Source organism: Melopsittacus undulatus, chromosome Z, assembly GCF_012275295.1.
Source record: "Melopsittacus undulatus isolate bMelUnd1 chromosome Z, bMelUnd1.mat.Z, whole genome shotgun sequence".
In the NCBI taxonomy this organism is placed as follows: Eukaryota; Metazoa; Chordata; class Aves; order Psittaciformes; family Psittaculidae; genus Melopsittacus; species Melopsittacus undulatus.
In genome coordinates this window covers 97,992,368-98,017,289 of record NC_047557.1, presented here as the reverse complement: position 1 = coordinate 98,017,289, position 24,922 = coordinate 97,992,368, and the positions used below count along the sequence as shown (strand labels likewise).

Genomic DNA, 24,922 nt, shown 5'->3' with positions numbered 1-24,922 from the left:
TATCACAGCCTTTCAAAGCCAGGGGATGTGACAGGCAATGAAAAATGGGAGTGGGGTAGGGGAAATATAGGCGAGTTGCCCTGTCTCTTGGCACCAGTGAGGGTTTTATGGTATAGGGCACAGGGACAACCAGTAGCAGGGAGGGCACCTAATGCTTCTACAATTAATTTAGGGAAATGACCAAAATCCAGCAGAAGATAGACACTGGACTCCAGTAAAGCCAGCCTGAAAACTGACTCAGAGGAGTAAGCACACTCTCCCCAAAACAGAGGGTGACATACGAAGGTGTCAGGAGTAATGGGCAAAACCATGAGTTCTTCATAACACCACAACCAACCAAGGAATTGTACAAAAAGCAGACAAGAGATGAGAGTTTACTAATAATTAAGGAAGCACAGTCATAAACAAGCAAGGGTCAGAATAACCAAAGACAGTCATATAAAAGTAGCAGCTGATACTTTTCCTAATCATTACTTTTCCTAATACTGTAGGAAGGAGATTGATTGCTTCTTCATGAAAGTCTTGATCTGTCTTTGTTCATTTTCCTTCAACTAATATATGTTGCTTAGTCTAGCAAAGAGGATACATGATAAACATCACAACTATACTTCACAAAACTTGATGGGGAAAAGGTCAGTAATTCCTCAGGTTCAACAGCAGCAGAACTAAAACAGCCTGCGATGTATAAGGCTGAAGCTGCAGTGAGAAGGATTGGCATCGAGCATTTCTAAATCTCTTCAGTGATAGAAATACACGTAACTCTTCATGATGTTTAAGAAGGTTGTTGATCTTCAAGGATTGTGTTGTTTTGAAAAAAAAAAAGGTTATACATCTGTTTGTGTGATGGTGGTGCCTTTTGAAGCAGACAGGAACTATATAACCTCATGAGATACCTTACACAGAAGGTGGGATACAAAACCATCAGGAAAACATTCAAACTCCTCCAAAAATGTCCCATCTGGGAATATCTTTCTATTTCTGTTTATCCACTGCTTTTCCTGAACATTACTTTTAACACAAAGATTTACTTCTGTTTGTAAGGAAGTGTAGATGTAATTTAACAAAGACAGGACAATAAATAGCAGTGTCTTAAAATAGAGTTTTCCCCAGTTATCTCATCAAGTAAGACAAATGTTAATGGATACCTTAGAGATTCTTGCTTTCTTCTTCTGATGTTCTCAGTGCCCTTGGGACAGGCTCAGAACTCAGCATCTTACTAATGAAAAAGTCATAGAACCACAGAGGAAAGCAGCAAAAGATGCAGAGGGGCATGTAAGCCCCTTTGCCAGGGGTGTACAAGCCATGTGGTCTCTTGGCCAGCAAAGCATGCAAGACAGCATTCAGCACAGGAGAGAGGTTGGCGTCACAGTAGGCAGGCATATGCACAAGGTAGGTCTTCAGCCCCAGGAGGTACTCATCACCATAGGCTTGCCTTGTGTCCGCTGGAAGGTTCTCCATCAGCTCCTTTTCTTGCTTATCCCACATGTCGGATGTACCTTGTATACCTGCAGCAGCAACATCAAAGTACAGCAAGTGGGTTTGGGGCCAAATTAAACAAAATTATCTATAACTATATTTTATTATCTAAAATTATCTATAAGTTGTTCTTCACCATGATCCTGATTCACAGTTGTTCTAAATTGGGTTAGTGAAGAAGAGAGAAAAGTGCCACTTAGCTGTGAGTGCTTTTACGCTGAGGGGACAATATGAAGCACAGACTACTTAGAAAAGCATGGGGCTCATGCACTATTTGGTTACCAGCTCCACCTAAAAAGCCTCTCACAGCCACGTCAGCATTTTTTTCTTCCTCTACCCCTCACCATTCTGCCCTTATTCTGTGGGTGTTTCTAATCAATATTTATTAACATGTGCGAGTGACTGAGGCAAGACAGGCAAACTAAGGTGAACAGGATTTACTTGTGTTGGTCAAGTGCTAAGCTCCTCCTCTTTCACAAGTGACAAGTGACAACTAGCTTTGTGAAGAAGAAAGCTTGTATTAGGCCAGATTTCTTTAAAAGTTATGAATCCCTCCTGTTCTCCCCCCCATCTGCATCATGTGGGAATGAAAGCAGTGGCTTTTCCAGTGCATTTATTGCCCATCTATCGTTTATTAAGCATTGTAAATAAATAAAACCTTTAAATAAACACTTAAATATCAAGGCTTGTATTGATGCATTAATTTTTCATCCAGAAGTCTGACAATGGGGCCCTGGCAGTAAAACCTCAGGCATGTACCACTGACCACACAGGCACTATCAGAGTGCCTCACAGAGCTTCTGCCCTGGTGGGGAGGCATTTAGGACAGCAGGGATTCATGACCATTTTGCTTTCCATCAGCTTAAGAATTAAGGTCTCCCTGAAGTCACCAGGACATGCTGAGAAGAGAGATGTGGGATTTCATGTCCTCAGGTAGCTGCCAGGCGTGTCCTAGAGCAGGGACATGTATGACACCCATCCTGCTCTTTGGTGCAGCAGGAGGTGAGTCTGTAACCTGGACAGGCTCTGCACAAGGTGCTCAGAGCAGTGGAAAGAGAAGGGTTTGGAACAGAAAGCAGCAGGAGAACAGCAGAGAGAAGGAGTGGTGAGGAAATACCACAGTAACATGAACAGCAAGTAGGCAGGATAAGAGGTATAGCTGCAGACACACCAATGCAAGATGAGAGAGTTCAACAAAGACAGCTCTGGTATTAAGAAAGGTAGGACCAACAGTGAGCCCCGAAGTGCTCATGCAGGACAGGCAAGGGATAACACTCAAACCCAACACACCATGATGCTTTGTTTGTTAACTTCAACAAAGCTGCAGCAACAGGAAGACACCAATTGCATGAACCTTGCCCTGTCTCAAAGCAAGGAAAGCTCTGCCTAGGATAAAGGCTGCACTTGCAAGGCAGAGGGAAGCAGATGCAGAACTGGAGAGGATATCTCATAAGAAATGCAGATCTTCATTTCCATAAACAACATAAAGAATGGGAGAAAAAGTCTAAGTGCTGAGAATCAGTCAGGACTCTGTTTGGGGATGCTGACTACAGAGAAAGAAGCGAGGAAGAAAGAACTACTCAAAATGTCAAATACCAACCTGTTCGGAAGCCTGATGGATGAATTGCAGCAACTTTAATTCCCCATTTGGAAAGCTCTTGCCTCATTACTCCAGAAAACATGGCCAGAGCTGCTTTTGATGCACCATATGCAGCATACCTTGGTAGTGGAATGCCTCCTGCAGGAGCAATATAAACATAATGAAGCTCAATGGTAGATCTTTCCAGCCTTTATTTTAATGATTTAGAAGGAAGATTATAGCACAACCAAAATTATGCATCTCTCACTGAGGTTAAAGACAAGTCAGTAAGGGATTGATTTCTTTCTAGAGGTTAAAAAAAAGTGAAAGTCATAAATTAGCAGTTGCTTATAGCAGTTATGCACACTAACACCTGACAAGACACCTTGTGTGGCAGAAAAAAATAAACCTTATTGCATTTAAACATAAAAACTGCTGAAAATTATGACTGTTGGTTTCAGAAACACAGATGATGTTTTAGTTCATATAAATAGTGGATCAACAGTTTAATGCCGCTGTTTCTTCTTGTCACTGTAACATGAATTTCCAGCTCTTATTATAAACCACAGTTACAACAGGGTAAGTAATCTCAATTCTAGCTTTATAAAGCTAACTTATAAGTTGTTTTCATCTAATTTCAGAAAACTAGAGACAACAGTGGGGAGAAAACCTTTCTGGCTGGAATCACACCCCTTGGGGCAACAGGACTCCCCAGCACCCATCACAGAAGCAGACCCCCTGCCTATAGTTATATCTCATCTTCTCCAATCCCAGCAGCAGTTGTTCAGATGGAAAAGATAGAAAACAGCCAGTATTTTAGGCGGATTTAAAATAAATCTGTATTTTTACAAACCCAAATCTTCCAAAAAATAGTACCTTCCAAATACAGAGATTCTGTTCCAAAAACTGGTAGACTGTCACTTCTTCAGCTTTAGAAAAATATCAAGATGCTTTAATTTGAGCATCATCCCCCTCTTTACTTTCTCCACAAGTGTGGTGTTATCACCACACAGAGTATCACTGCAGATTTAGGGGTCATCGCAGCCCCCATGGGCTGTGCTAGCACTGCAGGGAGGAGGGAACAGAATGGGTAGCCCTTCCTCTTGAGGAAGCAGTTGGCCACATGCTCCAGTACAGCCTGTTTCAAACATTACATACTTATCTCAATGTGTCTGAATCTTTTAAAACAAAATACTTTGATACAGGGGAATTTTCAGGTGAGCCACTGGTGCTGTTTATTGGGTTTTCTACCACAACAACCAAAGTACCATTGGACCGTCTTACCTTTGAAGAATTCAGGCCAATTTTATGTTAATTATTCTTCTGTATGCATCTGAATAAGTTTGTGTTTCAATTGGTTTCAGCCAATTGAATCACAGACTCTTTCCCTCTGAGGTCAGGCTAACCTCAAATTCAGTTAAATTAGCTCTGCACAGACAGGAATAGATCCAGCACAATGAGACCTCACTAACTTCTCTGTTAATGTTTTACCAAAGGACCCTCAGACCTGGCATTAAGAGAAAGTTATTTACTCAAAGCAGCCCGCAAGCAAGAACATCTGTGTAAACAGATATAGTTTAAGCAGGGTCATTATCAACTCCTGTAAAGGCAAATCATTCAGCTCTCCATTTAACCCTGCAAACAAGCTCAGGCATTCATGCCAGGAATCAAGACCTCTGCCCCAAAACACAGTAAGTACAAGCCTCACTTGGGTGCTCAGAGAAAACAGGTCTGTGCTTGCAAGGGCTGGTGGGCAGAGAAGCACCAAAAAAGTCCTGACAGTTCAGTGCTGATATTTTTAAGCATCAGCAACAAACCATAAGCACAGGCATGCAGATACAACAAAAATACTTGGGATTATAAAATGAGAAAAGAAGATTACAGTGTCAGAGCTAGCCTGCAGCCACATCCTCAGCATAAGCCATGAACACCAGGTAACACCTTCACGAGTTACCCCAGCAGCACAGTAGGGCGTGGGTGGACAGAAGCTGTGCAGAAGTAAGGGTCCAAGCAGACAGGGTAAAGGAGCATTTGGGAAGCAAATGATACAGTAGATCCTCAAGAGGTCTTAAACTAAAATACTTTCCAGCATCACAACATCCTGCTTCTAGCAGGTCTCATTTCAAAGGAGCATTCTTGCTCCTCAGCTGCTGGCTACCAGATACTGTAGTACTTCAGTTCCTACATCTTAATCTCAGCTGTTCTCTTAGAATAGAAGGTCATGTTATAAAAGCAGATATATATATATATATATATAGCAACCACAATTTATGGGACAAAACTAGAAATCATATCACATGCTATTAATTTTTAAAAAGTTATTTCACTTGTATTGATGCATTGTATTGATGCAAAAAAATGTATTTTTTCACTCATGAAAAAATACAATCTTCTTAATCAGTTAGGCTAAAGTAATTTTTAAGAAAATATTGAAAATATTTTTACAGAAATACAGACATACACTCTCTTCAGTTCCCACGTTAATAGCAGACCATGCTCTAAGACTGTGTACTCTGAAACGAACCATAGGATGCAGCAAAAATTTAAAACTCAGTTTTGAAGAATTTAATGTTTTTCTTCAGCAGCTGATTCATCATTGTGTTTTCTCACCCTGACTATAGTAACTGAGCGCTTCAAGGGTGGAGAGGTGGAGCTGCCCAAGTGAAATATCTAACATTTATTAGAGACTGTTACAAATGTCATGAACTTCCCCAAAAGATATTTATGCTCTGGTTAACCTAAAGTATTAAGAAAAGTTTGAAACTTTATATGTAACCAGCCCAAATGGAATAAAGCCTTTCTCTGCAGAAGGCAGAGAAAGCTTTTGAGCATCTCCACAGTGTGGTTCAATGACACAGACATGGTCACAGACTTCTGCTGGAACATATTATAGCAACATCTGTGATTTACCACCCATCTTTCTGGAAGCTCACACAGCCATCATTCATAGCATCTGTAACACAAGATCTGAATTTCACCATCTTTCATATAACAGCCTATTTTTAGTTGCTTTAGCTGATTCTTTAAGGGCTGATTTCTGGAAATAGTCTCCCAACCAAAAGAAAAACCTGCACTTATTACATAGATATTAACTCCCTTGGTGTATTGACAACAACCAACACCTTCCTCGACATTTTTGCCAAGGAAGTTAGGTGTTTTCCTGTTGCACCAGCAGTTTTTTGGTGCTGTAGTTCAGCTCACCTGCCATGCTGGACATGTTAACCAGCCTCCCCTTGGATTTACGGAGCAATGATAAGAAGGTCTTAGACACTTCTACAGCCCCAAAGAAATTCACCTCCATGCACATCCTGTATGTGTTCATGGGGAGCAATTCGCCATCGGCAGGGAAGCCTAGGATACCTGCGTTGTTCACGACTCCCCAGAGCCCTGGGAAGAAGAAAAGGCACAAGGTTGTTAACAGCATGAAATCATAGAATCATAGAATAGTTAGGGTTGGAAAGGACCTTAAGATCATCCAGTTCCAATCCCCCTGCCATGGGCAGGGACACCTCACACTAAACCATGGCACCCAAGGCTCTGTACAACCTGGCCTTGAACACTATCAGGGATGGAGCATTCACAACCTCCCTGGGCAATGCATTCCAGTGCCTCACCACCCTCACAGCAAAAAACTTCTTCCTTAGATCCAATCTAAACCTCTGCTGTTTAAGTTTTAACCCATTACCCCTTGTCCTGTCACTGCAGTGCCTAATGAATAGTCTCTCTCCAGCATCCCTGTAGGCCCCCTTCAGATACTGGAAGGCTGCTCTGAGGTCTCCATGCAGCCTTCTCTTCTCCAGGCTGAACAGCCCCAACTTTCTCAGTCTATCTTCATACTCCACAAAGGTCAAACTGATGCAGCTGCAGACACACAGTACCCACTCTATGAACAGCCATCACCATTTTCCATGTGGCCCAGAAAGCAGGAGTCATGGATATAAATACCCTGGACTGCCCACAGATGGTGGAATGGAGATGACACACAGAAGTCATGATGCACCCAGAAGTTAAGAGATGCAGCTTGTAAGCAGTTACATTAGTACTCCTGTTATAACGGGAAAAATAAGCTGTTACCTGTATTTTGCACCCTCTCTGAGACTTTCAGAAAGGCTTCCTTGACTTGTTTGGCATTGGTTACATCCAGCTGCAGCAGAGAAAGCCTCCGAGAACAGGTCCGTCTCAGTTCCTTAGCTCCAGGTCCATCCTTATTCAAAACCCCAGCAAACACAATGAAGCCTAAGCTATCCAGGTATTTAGCCAGTGCATGTCCTATCCCAGTATCGCTTCCTGAAAGCATCACAAAGACTTGAAAAGTAGGTCTGTCCTAAAACATCATTAAAGGCACACATATGCAAATGTAACCAGAAGGGTGAGGAAATAAAGTCACTGAAATACATATGACAGTTGGAAGTTCAGATATGAAGGTTTGCAGAGCTGGACCTTTGCATGTTCCACAAAGCTTGATAGACCATGTGCTCTTGGCTTATTGCTAACAGCACCACTTCATGCTCTACCAGTAACAGATTCCAAGACTTACTCCATACACACAGCGGAAATAAAACCATAGATTGGGTTTATTCAACTATTCAGACTGAAACTTTCTAACAGAAGTGTCTAGGGGAAAAAAAAAAGAAAACATGCATTAATCTGAAATCTCAGATGGAGAAAGCAATTACAAGACATTGGAATTGAAATTGTTGGGTTCTATTTCTTACTTCAAAGAAGCAGCATTATTCCATTCAAACATCTACTGTCCAGATCCTTCTGATAAATACATTTTTTTGTCACAGGCTGCAACCAAGGCAAAGCCAAGCAACTGTTTCTTTACCTGCAAAGGAGTTCAATGCTTTCAAGCCCCAAGAAAGCCCTTGAGTAGCATTTTTAGGTTAAGCCAAACAGCACCAGCTATTTAATTCATGCTAACACTAATCAGAGTTTTTCTTATCCTGTCTATCCAGACTTATTCCAAACTGTGCCTATAATAAAGCACTGAACTACCAAACACAGGAAGCACTGCTGGAGCAAACACACAAGGATTGCTGCGATAACAATTGCGCAATTCCTCCAACCACATAACGAGAAATATTTAACAAATAATTCAGCTGATTCACAAGTCTCACCCTTTGTCGCAGTGTTTTGTTATCTTAAGATATGTTAAGAAGGTGTTTTCTCTCCTGGTGTCTTTTTTAACTCTGATTTCCATTCTTCTCACCTGCAGAGAAGCTGCTCAGCAAGGGAGGAAACATGTCACCTATCTGCCCACCAAGACCCGAAATGAGGCAACACAGGGCTCTGCTACAGAGAGGGAAGGAGTTTATAGGGTCTATGCTGCAGAAGATTTACAAAGGACAATGTCAGAAGGTAAATGAGGAGCTTAAGAAACTAATGCAGTTTTTGCACAACAAAGCAGACACACATCAGCATGTACCATGATTGTGCACCACACGTTCCACTCTAACTGCGGCAAAGCAAGCTCCTGGATGCTGATGTGCACTGAGATCCATGGAGCGATCCCAAGGCTTGGCTATCTCCTTCAATAGCAATTTATTACATAAATGCTCAGCTTCCAAACCCACATGTCTGGAAACCTGAATGTCAGACAAAGGGCTGGGACTCCTACCAGATCTTTTACTATCTCCTCATTTCTGAAAGAGCTGTGATACTCCCTACATAACGCTACCATAAATTTATCAGAGTTAATCTCTGACTTTGCCACACAGAGGCAGATATTATCTTAGTTATTCACAGGCCTGTTCCTGCACCCAAAATCCACACTCAATAGAGACTCACTACAATCATGCTAGATCTTAATTTCTGCCTTTTAGCTGGATCTTCAGTCCCAAAAGGTGAAAATATTTAATTTCAGGTGAAAATATTTAATTTCAGGTGAAAGAAACACAAGCTAAATGCCTGGATTAGTCAGTGCAAGATGTTGAAAAGAATTTCTTGTGCTCTTTTTAACTCGTTAAAGAAAAAATACCTGCTTTTTAGCATTTTTTAAGTCTGCAGGTTGTTGAAGATGTACCAGAGAACCACATATATCACATTTAGCTTCTCGCAGCCCTGACCCAAAAGGGAAGAAAAAACCTGCATTCTTGGAATTCCCTAAAGAGACAGGAAGGGGCCTGCAAACATCCCAAAGATAAGACAGATTTCTGAGTTTGGGGGTGGGGTGTCTTTCCTTTTTGGTTTTTTTTTTTTTTTGGTGAAAACCCCTATTTCTGGATCAAATCCTTCCCTTTTCATCCTTTCCAGCAAGTACACAGCCACAGATATAGATGTAAATTAAGTTTTACAACACAGCTTTAACTTGCTGATCACTCTGCCACTTCCCAAAGAGGGATGGGTGCAGCAGCTCCAAGAAGGAAATAAAAAGCAGTGTTTATCATTGGGTTTGTCCCCAGGTTTTATCCAAACAAGTCTGATTTTAATTTCAGACCTGTTATTGACACCCATACCTTTCAACTCATCAAATTCGAACAGTTGTTAATCCCCTATAGGGAAGAAAGAGAGAATTCCTTCCTCCCTACTTGTATGTCAAAACCAAAACTTTGTGAATGATCTAAAGATTTATCATAGGAAAGGCAGTCGCTACTGACTGTAACCAAATTATTACTGAGCATTTATCATAGACTCACACTAGGCATCAGAAATGGGAAGTCCCACATCAAGACTGAAAAGACCAAATTAACCGCAGAAACTCATCTCACTCCACACAGGATAAATGAAGCAAGAATTTCACAATTCCTGCTACTTTGAATCTTCACGGGAATCTAACTTTTTACAGAAACTGGGTATTGGATCTACCAAACTACTCGAAAGTGTTTGCATGTCCAGGAGCTTCTGTTTTAGGACACTGAAGTGCTCACTCTCAGGAAGAGGATCAGAATTAATGTTTCACCAGTGACTTAAAGCAGGCTTTAAAATGGCTCAGATGCGCACAATTATTCATGTGAAAAAGCATTTTGACAACTGGACACAGTTTTCCCTTCCCATGGTACTCTGGTGAACTGTCAGGTTAAATAAACAACACAGAGCAGTATCTGTACAAGGGACACCTAAAGAGGGCCAGAACAATATCTGACAAAACCCAGGGAGATAAGCACAGAGATTATTGCTCCATCCTTTGGCAACCATCTCACTAGTGATATGTGGTAGCTGCCCAGAACACAGCAGCATTCCTCAGCCCTGCAGAGCTGAAAGGGGTGGTGGTGGCAGTATAAATAAATAAATAGAATCACCATTTCCCATTAAGTGCCTGCCTCAGGTCTTTTTTAAATTGGAGAATATGACATCAAAAATTGATTTAGATGCACCTTACACCTGCAAAACATCCTATGGTTGGTGCAGGGAAATGTACTACAGCCAAAACAATTCAACCAAGAAATGTGCTGAGCAAAACTTCTGTTCCAGTTGATGCAGGGGTTGATTGATTGCATAACAGTCTGGATTCAAAGGAAGACCAAGAAGAGCCTCCTCAGACATGTCAGCTGTCAGAGGTGTCCAAACTTGCATTTCCTCAGGACAGTTACAGCATGGATACAGAGAAAGCACAATCACTTCCTGGAATATCCCCAACTATTCTTCACTCCCCTGTATTGCTCTAATTCATATTCTCTACAGCAGGTCAGCTCAGAGACTGCTTTTCCCTGGAGAACTGCAGTCTTACAAAAAGCAAGGAAATGCCCAAGTACAAGCACAACCCCCATGTCTGCAATGGTGGGAAAAGAGGAATACCCCTGCCCAACATCCATCTTCATCTGATACACCTGCAGGAAGAAACCCAGCTGTGAGGGGAGAACATACCTTGTTCTCTCTTAACTTCTGCATTTAACCTCCACATTAATGCTTGCTAGGTAAATCTAAGTTATTTTCAGGTGTCCCTATAAAAATGAAATTCTGCACGGAATAGTTATGTAAACTAAAGTGACTTAATGAAGCATTCCAGAGGAGAAAAAAAAACAAAGAAAATAAATAAATAAATAAAAAAGAGAGCAAGTTGACAATAGAAGAAGCAGTTGGCAAGCACTCCAGTTTAAAGGCTTGATTAACACAAATAAACAACATCTAAAGTTTTAGAAGAAGCGGGAGAAAAGACATAAAGCCACAAAAATGCCATCCTTGCAAAACAAAAGTGAGGTTTAAGTAGACCACAGTGTTAACAGAGACTCAATTAATTAGCTCTGAACTTTCCCTGCTAATGAAGGAAATTACTCAGTGTCGAACGATTTCATACATCATTTCAAAGAGATGTCACCAAACTACTGTCTGGAAATACATGCAGGATAGACACAGCATGCACTGTCTAAATGAGCATACCAAAAGACAACCAAACATCCATATTCAGTACAATAAATTCAAGTAAATACAAGTAAAGTATGAATAGCGTGTTCTGAGGGCTCCCAGAAGTTAATGTCCCTCTTAAAAAGCTAGAACACCATAAGCATTCTTCTGCTTTTTGCAGAATGGTTAATTTCACAACTACATCTAAAAAGCTACTTGTAAAGATTAAATGAGACACTAAAAAATAATAGCATCTATTAAAACGCTTTTCTACCTAATTCCAGAACACTTATTTACCTAAAAAAAAAAATCTCAGACAAAGCAAATAAAATTAGCAAAAAAAAAAAAACCCAAACAATAAAAGGAAATCTTACAAGCATGCATTTCATAGATACCTAACCCAAGGACACAAAGTTTTCTAGCCCACTTGTGAGAAAAGCCAGTTTTGCTTCCCGAAGCACGCCTGCAGCACCCTACCTGTAATAAGCACAGCTTTGTCACCCACAGGCAGCAGCACCGTGCTACTCAGGTATATGGAGGAAATGAGGCACGAGGCACAGAACACCACCAGCCCCTCACCAGTGCCCAGCATGGCCACGCACAGCAGCCCCAGCAAGGCAGGCAGGAGGCTCCAGACCAGTACATTTTCTTTACCCACTGGGTTCCTCTTGGCTCTGCAGAACACAGTCACCCCAAAAAGCGCAGTGATGCCCACACAGAGCCATCCAAGGGGGCTGTCAGCAAGAGCATCCATAGCAAGGGTGAGAAGCAGGCACACACACACCCCACCACCGGCTGGGTAAAAGCAGGTATTGCTAAATGCAGCATGTGTTATATACAGGCAGGGGGTGGGGCAGAGAAAGGGGACTCTGTTTAAAGGTTTGACATAATCTCACTTACCCTTGGCATCAGAAAGAAAGCAGAAGCCTTCTTTTTCTTACCTTTTATTCCTTCTGCCTGACAGCTCCACCTTCTGAACACTATGCTGACTGGATAATGATTGACAGCACTGGGAACAGACATGATGTAGCGAGCGCTGGCTTCGGGAAAAAATTAACTGCTATACGTTTTATAAGTTTAAAGTACATTTTCCTAGACATGGGGAAGAAAAAAAATAACAGTTTCCTTTATAGCAAACAGTTGGAATTTCCTGTCTAAAAACTTAGTGTAGTTTCAGTGGAACTGATTTCTGATGGGCAGTAGTAAAAACGAGTCAGGACAGGGTTATTTACTCTCTGTAGTGCAATCTGTGTGGTTAGAATTGTGCTTTAGCACACATGGGCCACCCCTCCTCTCACAACAAAAAGCCCAAAATGACATTCCTTGCTTTAGCACAAACCTTTGGCTAGTCACCTACTCCTCATTCAGAAAATATCTATAGTTAATTGACAGTCAAGCCAGCCTAAGAGGCTGAGAAAGGGCAATTACTGGTTTGCCATTAAGAACACTTCATGAAGTGAACACATGTAACACACATGAAACAGAATTTCAGTTTGTCTCCAGTGAAGACATTCAACTTAGTTTTGACAGAAATAACTGGTTCAGTACCCATAGCAAGTTGCATTACAAGATGTAATCAATTAAATACATTTGAGAGATTTAACACCTTCTGTCGTGTACTCTGAAAGTTACTTGAGCAATAAGAAAATTTTGAAATCCATCCAGCTAAAGGGATTGAAATACAATTTAGCCATATTTAACCCTGTTTTAAAAATCCCTGCTGATTGTTTTGGGGGAATGAGTCTAAGTTATCACACAGACAACATGCTTTGGTTTTCCAATACAAAATGTAGTGCTGACCTATTTTACTTTAGGCACTGGAAGACTGAAGTACAGGGTGCAAACCTAACATGAGATACAAGCACATTTCCATTCCATGATTCCTTTGGGGTTTTATGAGATGATGAATCTGTTGAATATAAATTTTTTAGAGGCAGTGAAAATGAAAGCATACCTCTATAGGTAGTTTACATAAAAGATGAGGTCAGTTTCTTAAAGGGACATTACCATCAAGATCTGCTGTCATTCATTACTATTGTGAACACTCATTCATCCATCCTGTCACTAGTGCAAGAAGTATAAACTATTTTCACTTCTCTGCCATTTGGTGCTTCTGCTTTTTAATGGCACACTGGTTTCCAGGTCAATTATGCCTTGCCCCAGTAAGGCATCTTCTTACAGATTTTGTTGGACAATTTTGCTTCCTCTTCCTTATTTATGTTATTTGGATCATCACAGGTGTGTTGGCATTTAAAGCATCCACTCTCACACTTGAGGATACAGCCAGCTGTAACTTCTGCATAATGGGACAAGGGGCAGAAGTGACCACCTCCAGCCTGATGTCCACCCTGGCTCCCCTTAGTCTATGGGGAGCAGACAGAGGTGGTCAAGGAGCCAGGCTATGGTGGCCACCATGCATGATCCCTGCAGAGCATCTCTGCATGAGTCTTCACCTCCACTCTGTGCTCCCCTGCCACGTCCCTCACTGAATGCATATGTGCACGTGTACATGTTCTCCCTCACACACTGCACTGGAGGGCTGGGTGAATATATGGGCTGCTGGGGATGCCATATGCACACACTGACACAACACCCATCTGCATCTACAGTGCTGCAGAAAAACCGTGGGAAGAACTGGTGGGGATTGATCTCTGTCTGAGTTAAAGTTGAACTTACATTTTTAACATAAAATAGAACTAGTGAAGGCTTCTTTTAATAAAAAACTGACCACGTGTTCACACTGGTGTGTGAATAAAGTTACACGTAAGTGCATACACACCATGAGATGGGCTGCTCTCGGATGGGTAAGATCTAAAGCTGGCTGAGAAACGCTAACTTGCAGTACCCACCTCATGAACTCCCTCAAGAACCAGTGGTGACAGATTGCTGCTTGAGGACTTTTCGGCACAATTTCACAACAAGTTAAGTTTTATCACCATATGCCCAGTATCCATCTTAAGAAAGCATCTACTTCCTTCTCTACCACTTTGGGATGTCTCCAGTTCTAACAGCTGTACATTAACACGAGATTGTGATCGAGTTTGTGTTAATTCCTATTTCTCTATGCCATGCCTTCTTATGCTATGAATATACACCCTATCTCACACTTCCTGATAGTTTTGCTGGAGAAGATGTGGCTTCTTTAAATTATCAGGATGTTGCATCTACATAACATCTTGTTACACGGAGGATGGATTTGAGCTAATTGATTTTGAGCCAAGCTTGACCTACCTTTGCCAGGACATTTGTCCGTCCTCCAAGCTTTTCAGAGCCATCACACAATAACTCAAGTGCCCTGTCCCTTTATGCCTTGGTAATCTATATATTCTATACTGAATATAGTATTACATAGTCAGTCCATGCCAATGCCAAACAGCAGTGGATACATGATTCAGACAAGCCTCCTGGGTGAACTGTTCCATTGTGCCGTTACTTACCCTCACTTCAATCTCTGTTTCTGATATTTCTAACTGGGACTTTGCAGATCTCAAGTATGCCCCATGACACAAGTGTCTTCATGCTAAGTGCTAACTATGGAAGGTCAATTAAAGCAATGGCAAAACAAGATGCCTTTCATGCAGAATGAGCCTTGCATGGTAATCTGCAACATGAACAGCTAGTCTCTGTAGAATTTCTTGAGTCTAAATCCAGCTTTTATACCCCCGAATTTTACAGTCACAGCATCTTTCACCCCACATAGTATCACTGCAGAAGACTTTCCCCAGGAAAACGCAAGAACACCTCGCCCATGTGTGGGATCCTTATTGTAGGCATCCACTCCTTGATACCACATTCTCATTTTTTAGGCAAAATCACTTCTTCCCAGATATTAATTTACTTCCTTCCCATTTCTTTAAGGTTTTTGCTGTCATCCTTTTCTGGCTCTGTATTTTTCAACATGATAGTTACAGGCTGTGCTTCTGATTTCTGTTCTTAACACAAAAATAGGCAAAATGTTCAGGTTCCCCTGTTCCTTTTTTAAAGTGGGGAAGCTGAGCCTGTTCACAACTTCTTTGAACTGCAGTGCCAAGCTCTTTTTCTGTTCTGGTATTACCCTGGTAATAAGCACTCTTCTGTCTTTTCATAGCTTCATTTCTTGTTTAGAAGTTTTCCTGCTGTTTACTTTATTAAAGCCTCTGTAACGTTTCAGCATAGTAGAAGCTTCCAATTGAACCACAGGGCCTTCAGAATGTTTCTGTTACCTTTCCCTGCATTGTTTTTCACCTCTTTGGCCACATTTCTCCTGTGCTTCCTTTGCACTTTGCACTAATTTGCTAGTCAACTTGCATTCTTTCTTTAAGCACTTTCCCTTCATCCCAAAGTACCACATACCATTCCCAATATTTGCTGTCTGTTGATATTCTTCTGTCTCTGTTGCAACATAAATTACATTCTTTAGAAGCATGAACCATTATGTCTACGTGTCCAATCTCCACCTCGGCTTCCTCTGTCTCTGCCAGTCACATACCTGTTTTTCAGTTCAGTCTAGGGATTTACCACAGAACTCTTCAGTTTTCCATTTTGTTCTATTCTGTTTGCTGATTCAGGCTTTTTCAGCTACTCCCAAGGGTCCCTGCTCCGTGTGTTTCGTGTGCTTTTGTGGCTTGGGTAAGGGATTTGCATCTTGAGCTCTGCAGGCAGGTTCTTGGCTACAAGGCTTTTCTCGGAAAACAATTTCAGCAGACAATAGGTTAGAATCTGTTTCAACAAATGAGTCATTAACAAAAAGATAAAAATTATTCTCCTGATTAAATATATATAGGAGCAGAAAACACACAAAATCATTTGTTTGGTTTACTACAATTTCTGAGAGTATATAAACACTTTCATACATTCGGATTTTTATGGACTTAATGGTTACACAAGCACTTTTCAGGCTATAAATCCTGGATGCAGGAACTATTGAACTCACATACACAAAACTAATTTAGGCAAACAGACTTTGCTCTTACAAATACTATTGAACTGCTATACAAAGGTTGAGATAATTCTTTTCCTTCAGCCAGTTATCTATTCATGCACTCCACTTGAAGCACATGAATTATCCAGTAAAGGCAGCAAATCTATTAGTCTGCCTAAAGCTAGGAATGTAGCCAAGTACCTTGTGAATTAAGATCTCTGAACTCACAGGCATGAATATGGGAAAAAAAAAGAAATAAGGCTGTATAACCTCTCCTTCATGTTCAAACTATTTTTTAATACATCCTTTGGGAAAATAATTCTTGTTAAATGAAGTATGTGTCCATTAAAGTGAAAAATGTGTTTTACTTCCAAGTTAAAGGAGATTTTGTTTTTATAAATATAGTAAAGATTGTAAATTCAAAGATAGTAATTCCTGGAGATCTTCACTTGGCACTGAAGAAACAGCTGTAGCACACCATTTCTCGATATTCTAAGAAATAATTTTAACAAAAAATAGTACTATTAATAGTAACTACTTCCTCAGCTAAATCTCCTGTTACTTTCTCAAGTGTAAGAACCTCAGACTGAGGAAATTCTGTACTTATGGCCAAACTGGGCTTGTAAATCCTTTTGGCAGGGACCCGTGCAACATACATCTTAGCATTATACAGTCTTGTAGCCTGCCTTTCCCTTGTGAATTCAATGCCTGCAACAGCTCTATCTTTTCTTTGAAGTAGTAGGTCTTGTAATAACGTGCCATATGAAATAAAGCCATAGGCTGTAAGTCTTCCTTGGTATTTCCATGAACCCTAATCACCCTTTTTAAATTTTCTGAAATAGACAAAACATCTTAAATCAGACAAATCATTAAGATTATGAGCACTCCTGTGTATTTGTAAGGGAGGTTTTCTTCTCTGTGGACATCTGTGGATCTCTAGGCTTTCAGGAACAGCTCAAAGTGGATTGTACTCTTTCCAAACTAATTTTTTATCAACCAAATTGTCATTATTTTCCAAAAAGAGGATAGAATCAGAAAACCTAAAGGCAATTAGGTACTCCTCAGCAAGTCAGCCAGGAATCATCTTGATGTTATCCTCATGAGAAATTACACTTGCCTGCCTTCCTTCTCCCATAAGATAATATGAAACAGCTTTCACAGAACCATCAGTGTTAGAGAAGATGTACCAATTTATCTTAATCCACTTCTTTGAGAGCAACAGACTCTTCCCTAAAATTCTTGCAATACAACCACTGTTTTGCTTGCTGCTCTTTTAGAAGTTTCTCTATATATACATCAGAAAAAAATGCACTTCTGCATCTTCTTCCTGTAACTTCTCCTGCGTGTCTCCAAACAATGGCAGGTTGGACAAACATCTGTTTTACATCTGACCTTTTCCACCCACCTTCATAACAGACCACAAAGCATTTTCAAATATTTAGGTAATATCTATGCAAAAGTCACATTTTTTTATCATAGTTAAATTCATAAACAGCAATGTGAATGTGGAGGCAAACAGAAAGTGAGCCATACATGGTAACCAAAAGTCTGATTAAGGCATGGGTAGACAAACTCAGTAGCTAAGACAGGTAACAGTAGTGATGGAGATGCTAAAGCAATCCCAGCTCATGAGGGACTCCAGGTACATGTGGTAGATTATTAGTTCCCATTTAAATCTGGGCCCTATAGCAGCCTTACAAATACTTAACCAAGCAGTGCTAACTTGCAGCCAGCATAAACGCATACCTTTAATCAGACCTTTGAGTGCAACCTAGACATAAACCAATATTGTTTAAAGCAAGATTTAAAAAATAAAAATAAATCCTCAACTCCAAGTCTGTCTGCACTTCCCTCTCTTTGTCCCTTCAAACTGGGGAGGTTTAATACACCATCAACATCACTTGTCATTCCTGGTAGATAGCGACAATGCTAAAAATACATCACATAAAACTTGGAGCCCCAGAACATGTCTCTGAACTCTGAGCATGGATTCTGCAAAGGGGATTAAAGAAAATGGGTGCTAGTATCTCCTCATCATCACTTGGGTTATTAACTATGCACATCTGCAATATGCCTTCCCTCCCACCTGCAAACTCTTAAAAACATCTCTGCCTCTCATAAATGGATTCACTTAGTTGCAGGTTTTACTCTCTGTTATATCAGCTAGTCTTTAAAATGAAAGCTGAAGCAAAATAAGATGAAAAATGAGGTGATGATTCAAAAAGCATTAAGTGATCAACCACGAAAAAGAGTCACCTGCCCTAAACACATTCTGTTTTCTGTCACTTGAAGGACAAGTCTCTCACTTCTGAATGGTGAAGCCATGTATTTTTCCTGTTGAGGAGTCGTGACCTCACTCTGTGTGTAATCAATTACTTACATTATTACTTTGATTAATGTATGTTTTGTACATACTGAATGTCGCCGATTTCACCTTTAATGCTGATCAGAAGGGCATTCCCCTTGCTTTTCAGAAATGTCTGTGCTGCTTGTAAACAGCTGTAATCACGTTCAAATGTTGTCAATGAGACCAGCTCTCTGTCAGGAATGACTTAGTGACAGACGATCCTCAAGTGGTGCCTGGGGACAAATTAGATGACCCCCTCAAGGTCCCTTTCAGGATCTGTGGGGGGCTTTGATGGTTCTATGGCAGGTAGTATTTTAGCTAACTGGTGTTTTATACTTTAGGCAACCTACCAACTATGGAAAAATCAGGATACTCAGTGCAATTTTTTGTTGTTTTGTTTCTCTTTATTGTCATCTTAGACATCTTATATCATATGGTAACCTCAACCCCTGACTCAAAAACTGTTCAGATTTAGATCTAATTGTTTATGTTATGTCTAATCCAACTGAAATCACTGTGACTATTCACACATAAAACTAGACAGATGATTTAAGAGGTTGCTGAATGATGTCCCAATACCCTTCAAGACTAAATATTCCCTGAGAGCCCGAACCCATAGACAATCAAATACATTCTTAAAAATAAACACAGACATTCACACCCAAGTAAAGGACAGAAATATTCATACCCATGAATTGAAACATGTGCCCACCTGCAGAATTACACCCTGTCTTAAAGACCTCCTCCACCTGGAGCTGACACCTGCTAATAGATTCATGCAAACAAACCTACACTATAAAAGTATTTATTTCTCTTTCCATGTTATAAAACTATCAAATGCGACTTTAATGAACTTCTCCAAGTTTTCAAGTCAACATTAAAACATTGTCAAGCCTCAGGCAGAGGTCACATCTGAACAGGCACAGATTCTATGGGAATAAGTCTGCACAGGCACTTCACCCTAATTATCCCTTGCAAGGAATTCCTTCCCAGATTACATATTTTGTAACTTGTTTTATTAATACTGTAAACTATCATTTGACTTTTAGTTTTCATTTTGAAACTGCTTTTTAACAACATATTTAACAGCCTTAGGGCAAACGTCTCTCTTGGATGCATACAAAATTTGTTAGAATCACTAAGGTCTATGCAGGCATAGATTCAAAGGCAGATTTGGGACCTATAACTTTAATTCATCCACCAAATGGATCTCCAAAATCCATTAAGGAAAAATATCTAGTAACCATCTGTCTTTATTCATCAGGCTGAAAGCAGTTAATCAAACCTAGTGGACATTTTTACTTTCTTCTTTCTCTCTCAACAGCTTTGAACACAGATGCAGCCTTTCCATAATTAAGCTGAGCATAGTAGCTCCTAGACAGATTAATTCTGGAGAGCTTGTAAAAAATGTCAGATGGCATACAGGTTCTGTGTCTTGTCCTTGGGATTTCTGGGATTTTTATATTTATTTCTTTATGTATATATATATATTTGTATATATATGTGTATATGGGCAGATTCAGGACATGACAATTAAAATTAACAGATCCCTATATCCTACACTCTTAACCCATGGCAATGACAGCAGTGTTAGGAGAACCCATACTCTATGATTTGGTATAATTTTTCTCTCTCTTTTAGAGATGCAAGTCAGGATATCTCCTCTATAGCAAGCAAATGTCACTGGGAATTGAACTGAGACATGGGATGCAAATGGCCATCAGTAGGCACTTACTTCCACTCATGAAATGCTGAACCACATCTTTGTGAGTAACTGAAGGGCAACATTTTTTGTAAACTTGTTAACAGTGTTCTGGGTCAACATAAAGATGTTCCAAGTTACAGGAGTTATATTCTAACTACCTGGAATACAATTGGATAGCTCATACCAGACAACTATTCCAAATGTGCTTTTAGGAAAGTTCTCAGATATATTATATGGTTTCTATTAACTTTAAACAGGTATACGCAAGTATCCAAGGCAGTTTTTAGATCTCAATTACTTTTGATAATAAGCTCATATGTGTTTTCAATTTCCCTTTTTCTACATTATAATATTTTAAAGCAGAGAGCATCTCCAATTCTTAAGAATTTTATGTTTCTTGTTAAATATTTTGGTTTTTCAATTTAATTTTACAATCAAATCTATTGACTGAACCCAGGATTTAAAAGTATCAACCTAGAGGCAATTTTTTGCTTCCTTCAAACTGGGGGTTTACGTCATTTTTAAATAAAGTAATATCTCATGTCAAATATGCGTTTGTGCCATTAAAATTTAAAATTTTAATATTGTATAAAAGTTTTAGAGTTCTCACCTTTATAACTGGATACAAAGAAGAATTTATTGCTATTACTTTTGATTAAACAATGTAGATTAAACAACTTGATTGAAAATGAGTTGTGCAAAACTAGGAAACACCGTCCTAGAGAAAGCCATTCAATGACTCTAGAAAAGAGTTAGGCAGTGGATTTTCAAAGTAGTTATGAAAACTGGACCACAGGAAATACCGATAGAAATCAGCAGACATTGGCCAAATTTCATGAGTCAAATTCAAATGAAATTTTAAAAATTACAGGAGTTTAAAACATGGAATCTCTTTGCATACTCAGGAATATAGTTCTGCCTCCCCATATTTAACTGTGGATAACTGGTTCATCTGTTAGACTTCTAGCCCCACAGATACATTCAAATGGAAATGAAGCACCCAAGTGTACTTGGAAAAGTGGGCAAAAATTAGCAGCCTTAATACCTCTGGATATTGGACCCTACAGCAGCAAATAGAGAAGACATATTCTGAGGAAAAATTATATTGGTATGATCTCTCTTTAAATGACACTCTTTTCCTTCAGCACTCAGCTTTCATAAATGCTCTAAAGAGGCATGATAGAATTACTGTTCCCACAGTGAACTTGAAAAAACTGAAGCAAAGAGAGGTCATAGAATGGTAGAATATTTTGGGTTAGAATGGACCTTAAACTCATCCAGTTCCAACCCCCTGTCATGGGCAGGGACACCTTCCACTAGACCAGGATGCTCCAAGCCCTGTCCAACCTGGACTTGAACACCACCAAGAATGGAGCATTTACCACTTCTTTGGGCAACCATTCCACTGCCTCAAAACCCTCACAGCAAAGAACTTCTACCTTATATCTAACCTGAACTTAGAATCATAGAATAGTTAGGATTGGAAAGGACCTTAAGATTATCCAGTTCCAATCCCCCTGCCATGGGCAGGAACACCTCACCCTAAACCCTGTCACTCAAGGCTTCATCCAACCTGGCCTTGAACACTGCCAGGGATGGAGCATTCACTACCTCCCTGGGCAACCCATTCCAGTGCCTCACCACCCTCACAGGAAAGAATTTATTCCTTAGATCCAATCTAAACCTCTGCTGCTTAAGTTTCAACCCGTTACCCCTTGTGCTATCACTGCAGTCCCTAATGAAGAGTCCCTCCCCAGCATCCCTGTAGGCCCCTTTCAGATACTGGAAGGCTGCTCTGAGGTCTCCACGCAGCCTTCTCTTCTCCAGGCTGAACAGCCCCAACTTTCTCAGCCTGTCTTCATATGGGAGGTGCTCCAGTCCCCTGATCATCCTCGTGGCCCTCCTCTGGACTTGTTCCAACAGTTCCATGTCCTTTTTATGTTGAGGACACCAGAACTGCACACAATGCTCCAAGTGAGGTCTCACAAGAGCAGAGTAGAGGGGCAGGATCACCTCCTTGGACCTGCTGGTAACGCTCCTTTTGATGCAGCCCAGGATACGGTTGCTTTCTGGGCTGTAAGCAGAAACTGAAGCTGGCTCATGTTCATTTTCTCATTGACCAACACCCCCAAGTCCTTCTCCGCAGGAATACCATGAATTTCCTTTTTGCCCAACCTGTAGCTGTGCCTGGGATTGCTCCGACCCAGGTGTAGGACCTTGCACTTGGCATGGTTAAACTTCATGAGGTTGGCATCAGCCCACCTCACAAGTGTGTCAAGGTCCCTCTGAATGGCATTCCTTCCCTCCAGCGTGTCAACGAAACCACACAGCTTGGTGTCATCGGCAAACTTGCTGAGGGCACACTCAATTCCATTGTCCATGTTAGCAACAAAGATATTAAACAAGACCGGTCCCAACACCGATCCCTGAGGCACACCACTCGTTACTGATCTCCATTTGGACATTGAACCGTTGACCACAACTCTTTGTGTGCAGCCATCCAGCCCGTTCTTTATCCACCGAGTGCTCCACCTACCAAATTGATATCTCTCCAATTTAGAGACAAGGATGTTGTGTGGGACAGTGTTGAATGCTTTGGACAGGTCCAGGTAGATGACATCAGCTGCTCCACCCCCATCCATCAGTTCCATAAGCTCATCATAGAAGGCCACCAAATTGGTCAGGCAGGATTTCCCCCTAGTGAAGCCATGCTGGCTGTCACCAAGCACCTTGCTCTTTTTCATGTGCCCTAGCATGCCTTCCAGGAGAATCTGCTCCCAGATTTTGCCAGGCACAGAGGTGAGACTGACTGGTCTGTAATTCATCCAGGTCATCCATTTTCCCCTTCTTGAAAATGGGGAAGTTCCAGTTGTCAGGAACTTCACCTGTCTGCCATGATTTTTCAAATATGATGGCCAGTGGCTTTGCAACTTCATTTGCCAGCTCCTTCAGGACCCGCGGATGGATTTCATCAGGGCCCATGGACTTGTGTACATTCAGGTTCTTAAGATGGTCTTGAACCAGATCCTCTCCTACAGTGGGCCCAAGGTTTTCACAGTTCCTGCGTCTGCCTTCCAAGACTCGGGTGCTGTGGTCAGAGCCTTTGCCAGTGAAGACCGAGGCAAAGAAGCCATTCAGAACCTAGGCCTTCTCCAAGTCCTGTGTAGCCAGTTCTCCCAAAAGCTTCCGGAGGGGGCCTACATTGTCCCTAGTCTGTTTTTTAGCCACTACATACCTATAGAATCCCTTCCTGTTATCTTTAACATCCCTAGCCAAGTTTAGCTCCAATTGGGCCTTAGCTTTCCTAACTTGGTCCCTAACTTCCCGGACAACATCCCTGTATTCATCCCAGGCCACCTGTCCTTCCTTCCACCTTTTATAAGCCTCTTTTTTCCTGTGAATTTTTCTCAGCAGCTCCTTATCCATCCAAGGAGGTCTCCTGGCCCTCCTGCTGCACTTCCTTCTAGTCGGGATGCAACACTCCTGAGCTTGTAGCAGGTGATCCTTGAATCTCAAACAACAGTCTTGGGCCCCCCTCCCCTCTAGGGCTATATCCCATGGGACCTTACTAAGCAGTTCCTGAAGAGGCCAAAGTCTGCTCTCTTGAAGTCCAGGGCAGTGAGCTTGCTGCACGCAATTCGCAGCACCCGAGTCTTGGAAGGCGGACACAGGGACTGTGAAAACCTAGACCTTGGGCCCACTGTAGGAGAAGATCTGATTCAAGACCATCTTAAGAACCTGAACGTGCACAAGTCCATGGGACCTGATGAAATTCATCCGTGGATCCTGAAGGAGCTGGCGAATGAAGTTGCAAAGCCACTGGCCATCATATTTGAAAAATCATGGCAGACAGGTGAAGTTCCCAATGACTGGGAAAAGGGAAATATAACCCCCATTTTCAAGAAGGGAAAATGGATGACCTGGATGAATTACAGACCAGTCAGTCTCACCTCTGTGCCTGGCAAAATCTGGGAGCAGATTCTCCTGGAAGGCATGCTAGGGCACATGAAAAAGAGCAAGGTGCTTGGTGACAGCCAGCATGGCTTCACTAGGGGGAAATCCTGCCTGACCAATTTGGTGGCCTTCTATGATGAGCTTATGGAACTGATGGATGGGGGTGGAGCAGCTGATGTCATCTACCTGGACCTGTCCAAAGCATTCAACACTGTCCCACACAACATCCTTGTCTCTAAATTGGAGAGATATCAATTTGGTAGGTGGAGCACTCGGTGGATAAAGAACGGGCTGGATGGCGGCACACAAAGAGTTGTGGTCAACGGTTCAATGTCCAAATGGAGATCAGTAACGAGTGGTGTGCCTCAGGGATCGGTGTTGGGACCGGTCTTGTTTAATATCTTTGTTGCTAACATGGACAATGGAATTGAGTGTGCCCTCAGCAAGTTTGCCGATGACACCAAGCTGTGTGGTTCCGTTGACACGCTGGAGGGAAGGAATGCCATTCAGAGGGACCTTGACACACTTGTGAGGTGGGCTGATGCCAACCTCATGAAGTTTAACCATGCCAAGAGCAAGGTCCTACACCTGGGTCGGAGCAATCCCAGGCACAGCTACAGGTTGGGCAAAAAGGAAATTCATGGTATTCCTGCGGAGAAGGACTTGGGGGTGTTGGTC

At 41.4% G+C, this 24,922-nt stretch overlaps 1 protein-coding gene across 1 annotated transcript; it reads right to left on the bottom strand.

Annotated features, from left to right (window-relative positions):
- Positions 1-344: 344 nt before the first annotated feature.
- On the bottom strand, positions 345-12,117 carry HSD17B2 (hydroxysteroid 17-beta dehydrogenase 2). The gene is made up of 5 exons (XM_005152152.3): positions 11,816-12,117; positions 7,130-7,342; positions 6,257-6,442; positions 3,077-3,214; positions 345-1,505 (listed from the first exon to the last, which is right to left on the bottom strand). Exons 1-5 carry the CDS (start codon positions 12,090-12,092, stop codon positions 1,147-1,149), a joined length of 1,173 nt encoding a protein of 390 aa, XP_005152209.2. The 5' UTR covers positions 12,093-12,117; the 3' UTR covers positions 345-1,146.
- Positions 12,118-24,922: the final 12,805 nt, after the last annotated feature.

What these genes read in the sequence shown, in the direction of transcription:
- HSD17B2 (XM_005152152.3), bottom strand. Translation starts at nt 12,092, where the DNA reads ATGGATGCTCTTGCTGACAGCCCCCTTGGATGGCTCTGTGTGGGCATC. An exon ending in TAACATGTCCAGCATGGCAG is followed by an intron (nt 3,215 to 6,256) that starts GTGAGCTGAACT and finishes TTGCTCCTGCAG; the next exon opens with GAGGCATTCCACTACCAAGG. An exon ending in TCCATCAGGCTTCCGAACAG is followed by an intron (nt 1,506 to 3,076) that starts GTTGGTATTTGA and finishes TTGCTGCTGCAG; the next exon opens with GTATACAAGGTACATCCGAC.